At 37.0% G+C, this 13182-nt stretch overlaps 1 protein-coding gene across 13 annotated transcripts in view; it reads left to right on the top strand.

The window, feature by feature from the left end:
- Positions 1–12923, top strand: part of ZNF382 (zinc finger protein 382) — a 53110-nt gene extending 40187 nt beyond the window's left edge. For 12 of the 13 annotated variants that reach the window (XM_029212428.1, XM_029212448.1, XM_029212412.1 and 9 more), the window contains one exon: positions 10840–12679. In XM_029212428.1, the coding sequence (XP_029068261.1) occupies positions 10840–12260 (1421 nt within the window). In that variant the 3' untranslated portion in view covers positions 12261–12679. Of the gene's footprint in view, positions 1–10839 lie in introns of all 13 variants that reach the window. The other variant, XM_029212480.1, reaches the window with a different exon arrangement.
- The last annotated feature ends 259 nt before the right edge of the window (positions 12924–13182 follow it).

Here is a 13182-nt window from a genome sequence, read left to right as displayed (position 1 = left end):
ATTTTATAAGACCAGCATTATCCACAATCAAAGGCACTATAAGAATAGAAAACTACACAGCAACATCCTTCATGAAGCTAGATATAAAAATCCTTAATAAAATATTATAAAACTGAATCTAAAAAAATAACTGAATCTAGCAGTATTTTAAAAGGATGATACCACATAGCCAAAAGGAGTTTATCCCAGGAATGCAAAGTTGATTTGGAATTCAAAAATCAAGCTAGGGCTTCCCTGGTGGCGCAGTGGTTGAGAGTCTGCCTGCCGATGCAGGGGACATGGGTTCGTGCCCCGGTCCGGGAAGATCCCACATGCCGCGGAGCGGCTGGGCCCATGAGCCATGGCTGCTGAGCCTGCGCGTCCGGAGCCTGTGCTCCGCAACGGGAGAGGCCACAGCAGTGAGAGGCCAGCGTACCGCTAAAAAAAAAAAAAAAAAAAAACAAGCTACAGGGACTTACCTGGTGGCACAGTGGTTAGGAATCTGCCTGCCAATGCAGGGGACATGGGTTCGAGCCCTGGCCTGGGAAGATCCTACATGCTGCGGAGCAACTAAGCCTGTGTACTGCAACTACTGAGCCTGCGCTCTAGAGCCTGCACTCTAGAGCCCACGCACTGCAACTACAGAGCCTGTGCTCTAGAGCTCATGCGCCACAACTACTGAGCCTGTGTTCTGCAACTGCTGAAGCCCGCACGCCTAGAGCCCCTGCTCTGCAACAAGAAAGAGAAGCCACCGCAATGAGAAGCCTGCTCACCGCAATAAAGAGTAGCCTCCGCTCACCACAACTAGAGAAAGCCCGTATGCAGCAACAAAGACCCAACACAGCCAAAATTAATTAATTAATTAATTAAATTAAAAATAAAAAACTATATAATTCACCATGTAAAGATAAAAAGAGGTTGAAACTCAAGGATATAAGCTACCACTTAAAGTATAGAAAAATAAAAAGGAGAGAAGACCACAATCATCTCGGTAAATGCAGGAAAATAATCAAATTCAACTTATATTTATTATAAATCTATTTATTAGCAATCCAGGGGAATTTCCTCAACCTCCTAAAGAATATCTTTGAAAAACATAGCCACCATCACATTCAGTGGTGAAAGCTTGAATGCTTTTCCTCTAAGAACAAAAACAAAGAAAGGATAACCATTATCACCACTTCTATTAAATATTATACAGAACACGTCAGTACAATAAGGCAAGAAAAAGAAGTTAAAAGGCTTCAGATTAGAAAGGGAACTATCTTCATTTGTAAGTGACATGATTGTGTACATAGTAAATCCTCAGGAATCTAAAAGAAAAGAACTGTTAGAACTAATAAGTGAATTTAGCAAGTTCACAGAGTTCTTGTTTTAGATAAAATTTGGGAAAATTTTGGTCTGTACTTGTACAGTTTTTTTCCCGCTCTTTTCTCAATTATATCTTAAATCATTTCATCCTACCCTGTAGTTCACTAAGGATTTTAAAAGTTCTTTCAGTTTGGGTAGTTTCTGTGAACCTGACTTCAAGTTTACTGATTCTTTATTCTCTTACGTTTATTTGCTGTTAAACCCATCCAGTGAATTTTATATTTCAGCTATTGGGTTTTTTTTCAGTTTGCATTTCTTTATGCCTCCTGACTACTCCATCTCTTCACCCATATTTCCATCTTTTCTTGTAGATTTGTAAACATATTTATCATAGTTCTAATTTCAACATAGGGACATATATCAGTCTGTTTCTGTTGAATGGTTTTTATCTTCCCTATTGGTCACATTTTCCTGTTTCTTCTCAGGAAGACTTTATATAACATGTTGTGAAGTTGCTGGATCCTTTTTCTTCCTCTGAAGATTGCTGAGTTTTAATCTTACAGGAGGTTAAGTTACTGGAGGCTCATGTCGATTCTTTTGTCAGGTTGCTTTTAAGTTGTTCAGATTATTTCTATTTCGGTTTCAGTTTTGCCTTTAGTTTTATGGTATTCCTCTAAGTCCTGGGATGCAGCCTTTACTCCTAATACATGGCCCTTCTGGGATTTCAGTAGAAAGACCAAAGTTTTAACCAGGTTCTTCTAACTTGGCACAGGACTGGAATTTAAAACTGTTTTTGCAGAGTTAAGTAGCTGCTGAAATCTCTGCTGAGTTCTTTCAGTGTTCCAGCTTTCTTTCCCCTTTATGCTCCTTCTAGTCTTACCCTGTAGAAATGAAGTTAACCAAGGTTTTGAGGAGGGGTTTATGCTAACGTTGGGGCTTTCCTTCTATGCTTTCTTCATCCTTGGATTCTGTCCTCAATTTACAGCCACTCTGGTACTCCTGAACTCTGATCTCTGATTCTTTTGCACAGGATGGCTCCTGCTTTCTCCTTGAGATCTATCCCCTGTGTGCTGCATGAACTACCAGGGCACACATTGGAAGACCTGGATAAAAGGAGATCTTATTGCAGTATGGTTTCTTTCTTTCAAAGGTTGTATCCATTCCAGTTTCTGCCTGCTTTTGATCATTCTTTAGTGTCTTCAAACAAGTTGGTCTTCTATAATTGGTCCATAGTTATCATTGTTATCAGTTGGAAGGTTGTTCTGATACAAACTTCTTTGCTATTACCAGAATTTTGAATGTCTAAATCAGCAGTTCTCAAACTTTTTAGTCTCAGGACTTAAAAAAAATTTTTTTTATTTAAGTATAGTTGATTTATAATGTGCCAATCTCTGCTGTACAGGAAAGTGACTCAGTTATACACCTACAGACATTCTTTTTTTATATTCTTTTCCATTATGGTTTTTCACAGGATATTCAATATAGTTCCCTGTGCTATATAGTAGGATCTTGTTGTTTATCCATTCTCAATGTAATAGTTTTTATCTACCAACCCCAAACTCCCACTCCATCCCTCTTCCTCCTCCTCCCTTGGCAACCGCAAGTCTGTTCTCTATGTCTGTGAGTCTGTTTCTGTCTTGTAGACAGGTTCATTTGTGCCATATTTTAGATTCCACATATAAGTGATGTCATATGATATTTGCCTTTCTCTTTCTGACTTATTTCACTTAGTATGATAATCTCTAGTTGCATTCATGTTGCTGCAAATGGCATTATTTCTTTCTTTGTTATGGCTGAGTAATATTCCATTGTATACATGTACCACATCTTCTTTATCCATTCATCTGTTGATGGACATTTAGGTTGTTTCCATGTTTTGGCTATTGTGAACAGTGCTGCTATGAACATAGGGGTGCATGTATCTTTTTGAATTATAGTTTTGTCCGGGTATATTCCCAGGAGTGGGATTGCTGGATCATATGGTAATTCTATTTTTAGTTTTCTGAGGAACCTTCACACTGTTTTCCATAGTGGCTGTACCAACTTACATTCCCACCAATGGTGTAGGAGGGTTCACTTTTCTCTACATCCTCTCCAGCATTTGTTATTTGTAGACTTTATAATGATGTCCATTTTGGCTGGTGTGAGGTGGTACCTCACTGTAGGTTTCTTTTTGTTTTTTTTTTTTGTTTTTTTTTGTGGTACACGGGCCTCTCACTGTTGTGGCCTCTCCCGTTGTGGAGCTCCGGACGCGCAGGCTCAGCAGCCATGGCTCATGGGCCCAGCCGCTCCACGGCATGTGGGATCCTCCCAGACCGGGGCACGAACCCACGTCCCCCGCATCAGCAGGCGGACTCTCAGCCACTGCGCCACCAGAGAGGCCCCTCACTGTAGTTTTGATTTGCATTTCTCTTAATAATTAGTGATGTTGAACATCTGTTCAAGTGCCTACTGCCATCTGTATGCCTTCTTTGGAGAAATGTCTATTAAGTTCTTCTGCCCATTTTTCAATTGGGTTGTTTGTTTTTTTGCTGTTAATTTGCATGAGTTGTTTGTATATTTTGGAGATTAAGCCGTTGTCTGTTGCATCATTTGCAAATATTTTATCCCACTCTGTAGGTTGTCTTTTCGTTTTTGTTTTTGTTTTTTTTATGGTTTCCTTTGCTGTGCAAAAGCTTGTAAGTTTGATTAGGTCCCACTTGTTTATTTTTGTTTTTATTTCTATTGCCTTGGGAGACTGACCTAAGAAAACATAGGTATCATTTATGTCAGAGAATGTTTTGCCTATGCTCTCTTCTAGGAGTTTTATGGTGTCTTATGTTTAAGTCTTTAAGCCACTTTGAGTTTATTTTTGTGCATGGTGTGAGGGTGTGTTCTAACTTCATTGATTCACATGCAGCTGCAAGACTTATTTATACTCTTAAAATTATTAAGAATCAAAAGAACTTTGTGAATGTGTATATATCCTATTCAAAATTAAAACACATTTTAAAATATTCATTTATTTCATTTAAAAAGAATATAAATATAATAAAGTCATTACATGTTGACATAAAAATCATATTTTTACCAACAAAAACTATTTTTCAAAAGAGAAAAGTGAGTAAAGGGGCATTGTTACATGATTGAAGATTTATTTAATGTCTTGCTGAATAAAAGATAGCTGATTTTCACATCTGATTCTACATTTAATCTGTTGCAATATGTTGTTTTAATTAAAATATATGGAGAAAATCTTCCTTCATGCGTATATGTAGTTTGAAAGAGAAGTATTTTAAAAACCTTTTTAGATTGTCATGGATATTCTTCATTAATACTACACCCAAACTTAACAATTGGTAGTTCCTAAGTAGTTAGTTGCCACTTAACAATTGGTTATTTCTAAACAGTTAGTTGCAATATAAAATCTGAAATCATAACAATGAACTTTTGTAGACTATTACATAAAATCCAATGGTCTATTTAAATATTTTACCCATGCATTGTTTTGTAATATGTATTGGTCATTTTGAAAGTAACAATTCACTGGTGCATACAGGTCTGCCAAATTTTGACACATTTCCATATCAATATTTTTTTAAAAAACCCAAGCCCACATGTGTTAATATCACCAGCAATCTCATTATAAAAGTCTTTTAAGTATTGGGAAGTTGACAAGCTCACTGTAGCAAATACAAGCTTTCTAACATAATGACTTATACTTCTTTTATCCTAGGTAACAAGTATTGGCAGATGTTTTCTTTGAATAGACAGGTTCACATTGTTCAAGAAAATGTTTACCAGATACCCACATCTGAATAATAGTGTTTTTTCAAGTAAAACTGCTGTTCCACAAAATGTAGATATTTAGTTCTCAACTCACATAATTACACCAGCACTTTTCCTCACAAAATACATTATATGATTGGCCCTTGAACAACATGCATTTGAACTGTGCAGGTCCACTTATATGCAAATTTTCTCAATAGCAAATATTACAATACTACACGATCCACAGTTGGTTGAAGCCACAGATGTGGAACTGTGGATATGGAGGAACTGAGGGCCAACTATAAGTTATATGCAGATTTTTGACTGTGCAGAGGATTGGCGCCACTAACTCCCCATGTTATTTAAAGATCAACTGTACTCTGGTATGCAAAAGAAGTGCTGTATGCATAATTCTTTAACAATCACACAGAATATTGAAAATATATGTACTCAAGGGTGGAGATCTAATAAAATTAATGAATTTTTTCTGCTCTATCAAAAAGTCTTAAGTGAAACTTTTTTCCTGCGAGTGTGTGGTAGTTAGAAATGCAGCAATTACTATTATAGATTGGTGCCAGTGCTTTGATATATGTTAATGTGCCAGCATTTTACCCACCGTATCAATCATTTTTAAATTTTCTATATTTTATGTTTTGACATCTTTGGGGAGTCCTACTGGCTGAGGAGAGATTGCCCTTCCCAGAGCTAGCCAATTTCTAGAGATAGTAAACAAACAACTTGTTGGTGAGCCCACCTTTCATATACAAATCAACCAATCCCCACTCCATATCCTCAACCACCTCCTTTATCTAACTCACAGACACCAAGCCAATACTTACCCTGCCCTAAATCACCCAGGACCAGGTACCAGACAACTGGAGAGCTCTCCTATAACCCATAACCTGCCAACACTCTTCAAACTAGCCAATCCTAAGCTGTTTCCCCTGCCCTGCCTTGCCTTTCCCATGCAAGCAAGCCCCAGTAAAGGCTCTGGCCTACACTTTTCCCTTGCTTCTTTCTGCCTCCTGACCAAAGCTGGTGCTTCCCCATGTAGCCCTGCATGGCATGGCATGGCCCCTCCTCTCAGGAAAGGTAAGTAATAAAAAATTTTCTTTTAATAGCATTAGCCTCCCTGTGTCATCACTCAGTCACCTCTATAAATTAAAATTTCATGAGACACCCACCAGTGCTTTTGCCCCACTAATGCAAATAAGAACACAGTTTAAAATACTATTATTTTTGTTAATAATGAAGTGTTGTTATTTTTATTATTATTTTGACTGCACTGTGCAGCATACGGGATCTTAATTCCCTGACCAGGGATTGAACCCATGCTGCCTGCATTGGGAGCACGGAGTCTTAACCACTGGACAGCCAGGGAAGTTCCAATGAAGTGTTATTATTATCTTTTTTTTAAAAGATTTTTTGATGTGGACCATTTTTAAAGTCTTTATTGAATTTGTTACAATATTGCTTCTGTGTTATATTTTGGTTTTTTGGCCACAAGACATGTGGGATCTTAGCTCCCCGACCAGGTATTGAACCTGCACCCCCTGCACTGGAAGGTGAAGTTCTAACCACTGGACCACCAGGGAAGTCCCCCTGAAGTGTTATTACTAACAAAAATATTTTTGACTTACTGCACCTCCCATAACGGTCTCTTGGAAACTGTTAGTTTAGGCCTTTCTTCTTGCTTTTCATCTCTTTCTTTAACATTTCAGCTCTTTATCTTTCTTCTTTTATGATAGTCTCCTATTTATATGCATTCTTAAATCTATCCAAAATATAAAAGGGTAATCATTGATAATATTAATCTTCCTCTTAGTTTTCATTTCCTTTCCTTTCTACTTGTTTTCTGCACTCAGTCTCACATCCCATTCTCACTGTGAGACCAACTGTCGGATTTCAAAATCCATATGCCTTGGACTAAAGTGATAATTTCAGTATCACTTCTTTCAGTAAATTTCTTCCCAATAAATCTCCGTGTTTCATAACATAGTGCTCAGATTCCTGATATGTACCCACCTTGATTTGGGTGAAAAACTTATCCTACGTTCCTGAGTGCCTTTTTCATCTTGGTTGCTTTTCTTCCCTCTGACAAAATAAATATTTGTTGAATAAATGGATTTTATTTCAGTAGGCTCTCATCGGTATCCTTAAAGAATCTTTCTTCATCCTCAGTTCTTGTCTTTATAAAAGCCATGTAAACTGTAATAATCTGATCCATTCTCAAGTTGTGATTTCCTTATTTTATGTGAGTGGCTTTCAAATAGCCATTTTCAGCCCATTTCTCCCACTTGGACTCTAGTGGTATATATATATTTTTTTGGTTTTTCTTTTTTTCTTTCTTTTCTTTTTTTTTTTTTTTGCAGTACACGGGCCTCTCACTGTTGCGGCCTCTCCCGTTGCGGAGCACAGGCTCCGGACGCGCAGGCTCAGCGGCCATGGCTTACAGGCCTAGCCACTCCGCGGCATGTGGGATCTTCCAGGACCGGGGCATGAACCCGTGTCCCCTGCATCAGCAGGCAGACTCTCAAAAACTGCGGCACCAGGGAAGCCCTCTACTGGTATATTTTAATCTGCCTACAGCAATATAGGGTCACTTGTCTCATCCTTTTGGTTATTGATATTTCAGAAATAATAGTCATTAACTTTATCTTATCTTTGTATATCCTTTGTTCCTGTAGTCAGTTTCTTGTAACATCAGGTTGATTCCATCATCTCTGCAATATTTTAAAAATTATCTCTCCACAATTTGTGTTTTATTTCACTCCATGAAATATCTTTACATCCTCTCATATTCTTGTTTGCCACTGACGTCTTCAAAAGTGAGAGCCATGTTATTTCATGTTATTTCAGGTGTGGGCTGCTGTAATTACTATTTGGATTTGCCATGATTTATTTTCCAGTTCTTTCAGTTTTCTTTCAGTCAATATGCAAAAAAGATATCACTTATTATATGAAATTTAAATCCCTTCTATTTCAAGGGCTGACAGAATAATATCCCATCTTGTCATTCCACATGTATTTCTCTTTTTGACTAAGAATTCCTGCTAACGTCTGTTCGAGTCTCCCAAATGTACTCAATAGAATTGATTTTATTCTTCACAACTGGACCTTTCATTATATGAGAGCTGCCGTATAACCATAGGGATACTTGCAAAGTTAGCCAACTACAAAGTAAGAGAGTACAGTAGTACACACAAGGCCACCCTCACTTCTGATACCAACTGTAAGTTCAAGGGTCCCCATGACTACCGTTAGGATCAATAGTTTTCTATAAGGACTTACAAAACTTACTGAAAGCTATAATACTCACAGTTATGGTTTGTAAGAGAAGAATACAGATTAAAATTAGCCAAGGGGAGAAGCACATAAGGCAGAGTCCAGGAAAGTACCAAACACAGAGCTTCTAGTAGTCCTCTCTCTGGAGTCATGGACAGCATTACTTCCCTGTGACAATACACATAGAATACTGCCAGCCAGGGAAGATTCACCCAAGTCTATTATCCAAAGCTTATATTAGGGCTCCATCACATAGGCATGCTTCACTGCCCATGTGGCTGACCTAAGTTTCTAGCCCCTTAAGAGACTGAGCTAATATTCTGTGACCCAAAGCCCCCCGCTCTCAATCACATTGTTGGTGTGACTCAAAGACCACCCCCCCCAAATCACATTGTTACTTTCTGGTTGGCCAAAGGCTCTCAGGCAATTAATACTCCTCTCAGGCATGACATTCCAAGGACTTAGAGATTACCTCCCAGAATCCAAAGGCAAACGTCAGACTTCTCTTTGGGCAAGATTATATATTCTTTACCACACAATACTACATATCCTTTGATTAAAAGATCAAATTTCACTTCCCCATGAAATGTTCCTTGATGACTCCAAAGCATGTGAGTTCCTTTTTTTCTGCATTCACATTATACTTAGTGTCTATAAACATGCAAACAGACAAATCCTCTGATATGATCTAGTAATTTCCTACCTGATTCAACATTGTTTTATCTGAGGCCTCTCTTCCCATCTGATTAACAATTCCCTCAAAATAAGGTCCTCTCTTTTACTTTTCCTTACTGTGGCTTGTAGCAGAGGCTAGATATTCAATAGTTACTTGATTGATGGCCTGTGGTAGCATGCAAGGAAAACATTTCTCATCCATTCAAAAATCATTTAATGGTAAGTTCTTTTTAGATATACATGTCAAGATCATATCTCTTTACCACTGATAAGTGTGTTAATGTATACTCAGAAGGTTTCGAAGAAGATAGTCAATAAAATGTTGATGTCCAAGAGCATAAGTGTTAGTTGGGAAGGCATTATTATCAAATTGAGCATTTTACGTATAATTTTATATGAAAATAGCAGGTTGTTGAAAGATTGCTTGAAATGGATGGTCCAGACTATAATTATATACTAATTTCAGACAAAATAGACATTGAAGGGTAGAAAGAATATGTGAAGGCTTTTGGATAAATTGGATTGTAGCATATCCCTGCAGGTGGTTGAATTCTCAGGAAGGCAGTATAATTACAATTATTGATACAGATTAGTTTTGTATGTCCTAGAACTACACATAAATGGAATTGTACGACATGTACTCTTTTGTATAAAGCTTTAAATCTGAAAAATGTTTGAGATTCATCCCTTTTGTCATTATGTATCAGTAGGCTTTTTCCTTTTTATTGCTGAGTGGTATTCCATTGTATAAATTTCACTGAAGTATTCCATTTTATAAATACATGATACAGTATTACCTGTTTACCTTTCAATGTCTAGTTTGATGGGATAAAAGGGCTGTTTTAAATAAGATGCAAGTCGTGAGTAAGATGAATCCATCTTTAAAATTGCCCCACCAGATATGGGAGGTGGTAAGGCAACAGTAGTAAGATATAGTTTTTAAGGCCAATCAGTTCTGTACATATACACTGAAGAATTCAATCTTTCACAGCCCAAATAGGAAATAGCAGAGTTAAGGTATGTTACTCCACTGGGAGGAAAACTTGAACCCATCCTTCCCTAAAACTGAAAAAGTAATTTAACAAATTGAAAGGAGGAAAAGTTGTAATTGACGGTCAAGAGAATTTAGTTATTGATCATTTCTGGAAGAATACATTGATGGTAGCAGCAGTCAGAACATAACAGTGATTATATTCATATTGCAGATATACTTTGTCCTCTGGTTTATTTCACAATTCCTAATGGAATTATGTTTTCCCAATTCTTCCCTTTCAAGAGAAAAAAATTACAGTGATATGGAGAGTTAGGGTCTAGACAATAGACTAGTGTGTCTGTTTGCACTAGGAAATGAGTCCTAAGAAAGTTCATTTGCCATGGGTGGGCTAAATACAATTGAGGAAGAAACACATGGAAGTATTTTATAACACTTATTTAGTCATTAGGGAATAAATATATAGTCTTTCATCTTCACCTGGACATTTTCATTGCTTACTGTTTAGTACCCTTGATAGACTCCCTCCATTATCTCTGAATCTGCCCATTCCAAGAGCAATCCCACTTTCACCATCCTTTATCTTCTGCTTACTTGCCCTTGTGTTTATTACACCTGCTCAATGTAGCTTATATTTACAACATCCCAAAGATATAAGTGTTGTTTGCTTATGGCAATTTTTCCTCATTTTAATGTTATATACATTTTCCCTCCAAGAGCTAATTTATTTTGGCCTTTCTGTAGACTACAGTAGTGAGATAGACAGTCCCACCATGGGTTGTTTGTATATATATCTTATCCATAACGTTTATGTGAAGACTTACTGGTGTTAATTGTATTTTTTCTAGAAGAAGATTGGAAGGCTGAAGATGTTTTAGTGAAGTTCAAAGAATACCAAGACAGGCATTCTAGATCAGTTGCATCCATCAACCACAAAAGGCTAATGAAGGAGAGAACTAATATTTTGGGGAAAAAATTTACTGTCAGCAAGAACCGTATTATTTCAAAAACAACACTACGTGAATATAAACCTGATGGAAAGATTTTTAAAAATATTTCAGAATTAGTCATTAGAAATATAAGTCCTGTAAGAGAGAAGTTTGGTGAGAGTAATGGATGGGAGAAATCACTCCTTAATACTAAACATGAGAAAATTCATACTGCAGTGAATCTCTATAAACAAACAGAGCGGAGTCTGAGTGGTAAACAAGAGCTTATTCAACATCAGAAGGTTCAAACTCCAGAGCAATCATTTGAACATAATGAATGTGAAAAACCCTTCCGTATAAAAGGAATGTTATTTACACATACTAGAGCTCACAGAGGAGAAAGACCCTTTGAATACAATAAAGATGGAACAGGCTTCATCGAAAAGTCAAATCTCAATGTTCACCAACAAAATATGGAGAAGAAGGCCCACACATACAGCAAATATGGGAAGTTCCTCTGTAGGAAGTCCATTTTTATCATGCATCAGAGATCTCAAATAGAAGATAAACCCTTTCAGTGTCCTTACTGTGGGAATAGCTTTAGAAGGAAGTCATATCTCATTGAACATCAGCGAATTCACACAGGTGAGAAACCTTATGTTTGTAGTCAATGTGGAAAAGCCTTCCGTCAAAAGACAGCCCTTACTCTTCACGAGAAAACACATATAGAGGGGAAACCCTACATTTGTATGGATTGTGGGAAGTCCTTCCGCCAGAAGGCAACCCTTACTAGACATCACAAAACACATACAGGAGAGAAGGCCTATGAATGTACTCAATGTGGAAGTGCTTTTAGAAAGAAGTCATACCTCATTGATCATCAGAGAACACACACAGGAGAGAAACCATATCAATGTAATGAATGTGGGAAGGCATTTATCCAGAAGACAACCCTCACTGTACATCAGAGAACTCACACAGGAGAGAAACCCTATATTTGCAATGAATGTGGAAAGTCCTTCTGCCAAAAGACAACCCTCACTCTCCATCAAAGAATTCACACAGGAGAAAAACCCTATATTTGTAATGAATGTGGGAAGTCCTTCCGCCAGAAGGCAATCCTCACTGTTCATCAGAGAATACATACAGGAGAGAAATCCAATGGATGTCCTCAGTGTGGGAAAGCCTTTAGTAGGAAATCAAACCTCATTCGCCATCAGAAAACTCACACAGGAGAGAAACCATATGAATGTAAAGAATGTGGAAAGTTCTTCAGTTGTAAGTCAAACCTCATTGTCCATCAGAAAACTCACAAGATAGAAACCATGGGAATTCACTAAAATCTGTGACTTTTTTGGTGAAAACTTTTAAAGTCATAGTAAACCCTGTACATGATGTTGCTTGCAAGTGTAATAATATTAAACAGTTTAAGGTACTGTACCACATATTTACCTACTATTTGCTAGCCTATAAAACACAAAAGGAATTACTGGACAAATTAAATGATAAAAGTCATTGAAAATACAAGCATAAAATTTTTATTAGATTCACCAGACATAAATTCCTCTATCAAATTGCTACAAACATTTTAAATTGCTTATTTTAAATTTTAATATATACCTTGTTGTGACCCAGTAATAAACAGTAGGCTGCCTGGCAGTGGTCCATGGACCACACTGTGAACAGAACTGCTTTAAAAGAAAGGTGGTGTGACTGTATTTCTCATTGCAAATATGGTATAAAATTTGTTACCTCCTCAGTGTTAACCACAGTTCTAACTTCTAACGTTATAGTTTTTGCATATAATAAACCTTTATATAAAGTAAATTATACATGTATTCTTTCATATATGGCTTGTTTCATCCATCACTCTGTCTTTAAAACTCATCATTAGTGCATGTGGCAGAAGCTTATTTATTTTCATTCTGTATAAAATTCCATTGTATGATTATATTTCAATTTATCCAATCTACTGTCGATGGACTTTTTTTATTGTTTACAGCTTAGGGTCATAATAAATAATGCTTCTTTGAATGTATTTATATTTTGGTGTACATATATTCATTTCTCTCATGTATATACTTAGGAGTGGAATTGCTGGGTCCTGGGGTATATGTATGTTGATACTATCAAACGACTCATAACTTTCATAACATGAGATAATTCACTCTGAAGGAAGACAACTGTAAATAGTATCAATATGGTGATGGTTCAAACCAAGAATTCATACTACAGGGAAACTCTATGAATGTTGTGAAAACT

Source organism: Monodon monoceros, unplaced genomic scaffold (assembly GCF_005190385.1).
Source record: "Monodon monoceros isolate NGI ecotype Baffin Bay Population unplaced genomic scaffold, NGI_Narwhal_1 Super_Scaffold_10, whole genome shotgun sequence".
NCBI classification, from domain to species: domain Eukaryota; kingdom Metazoa; phylum Chordata; class Mammalia; order Artiodactyla; family Monodontidae; genus Monodon; species Monodon monoceros.
Note: the sequence above shows the minus strand (reverse complement) of the source record. Positions and strands in the feature narration are given on the sequence as shown.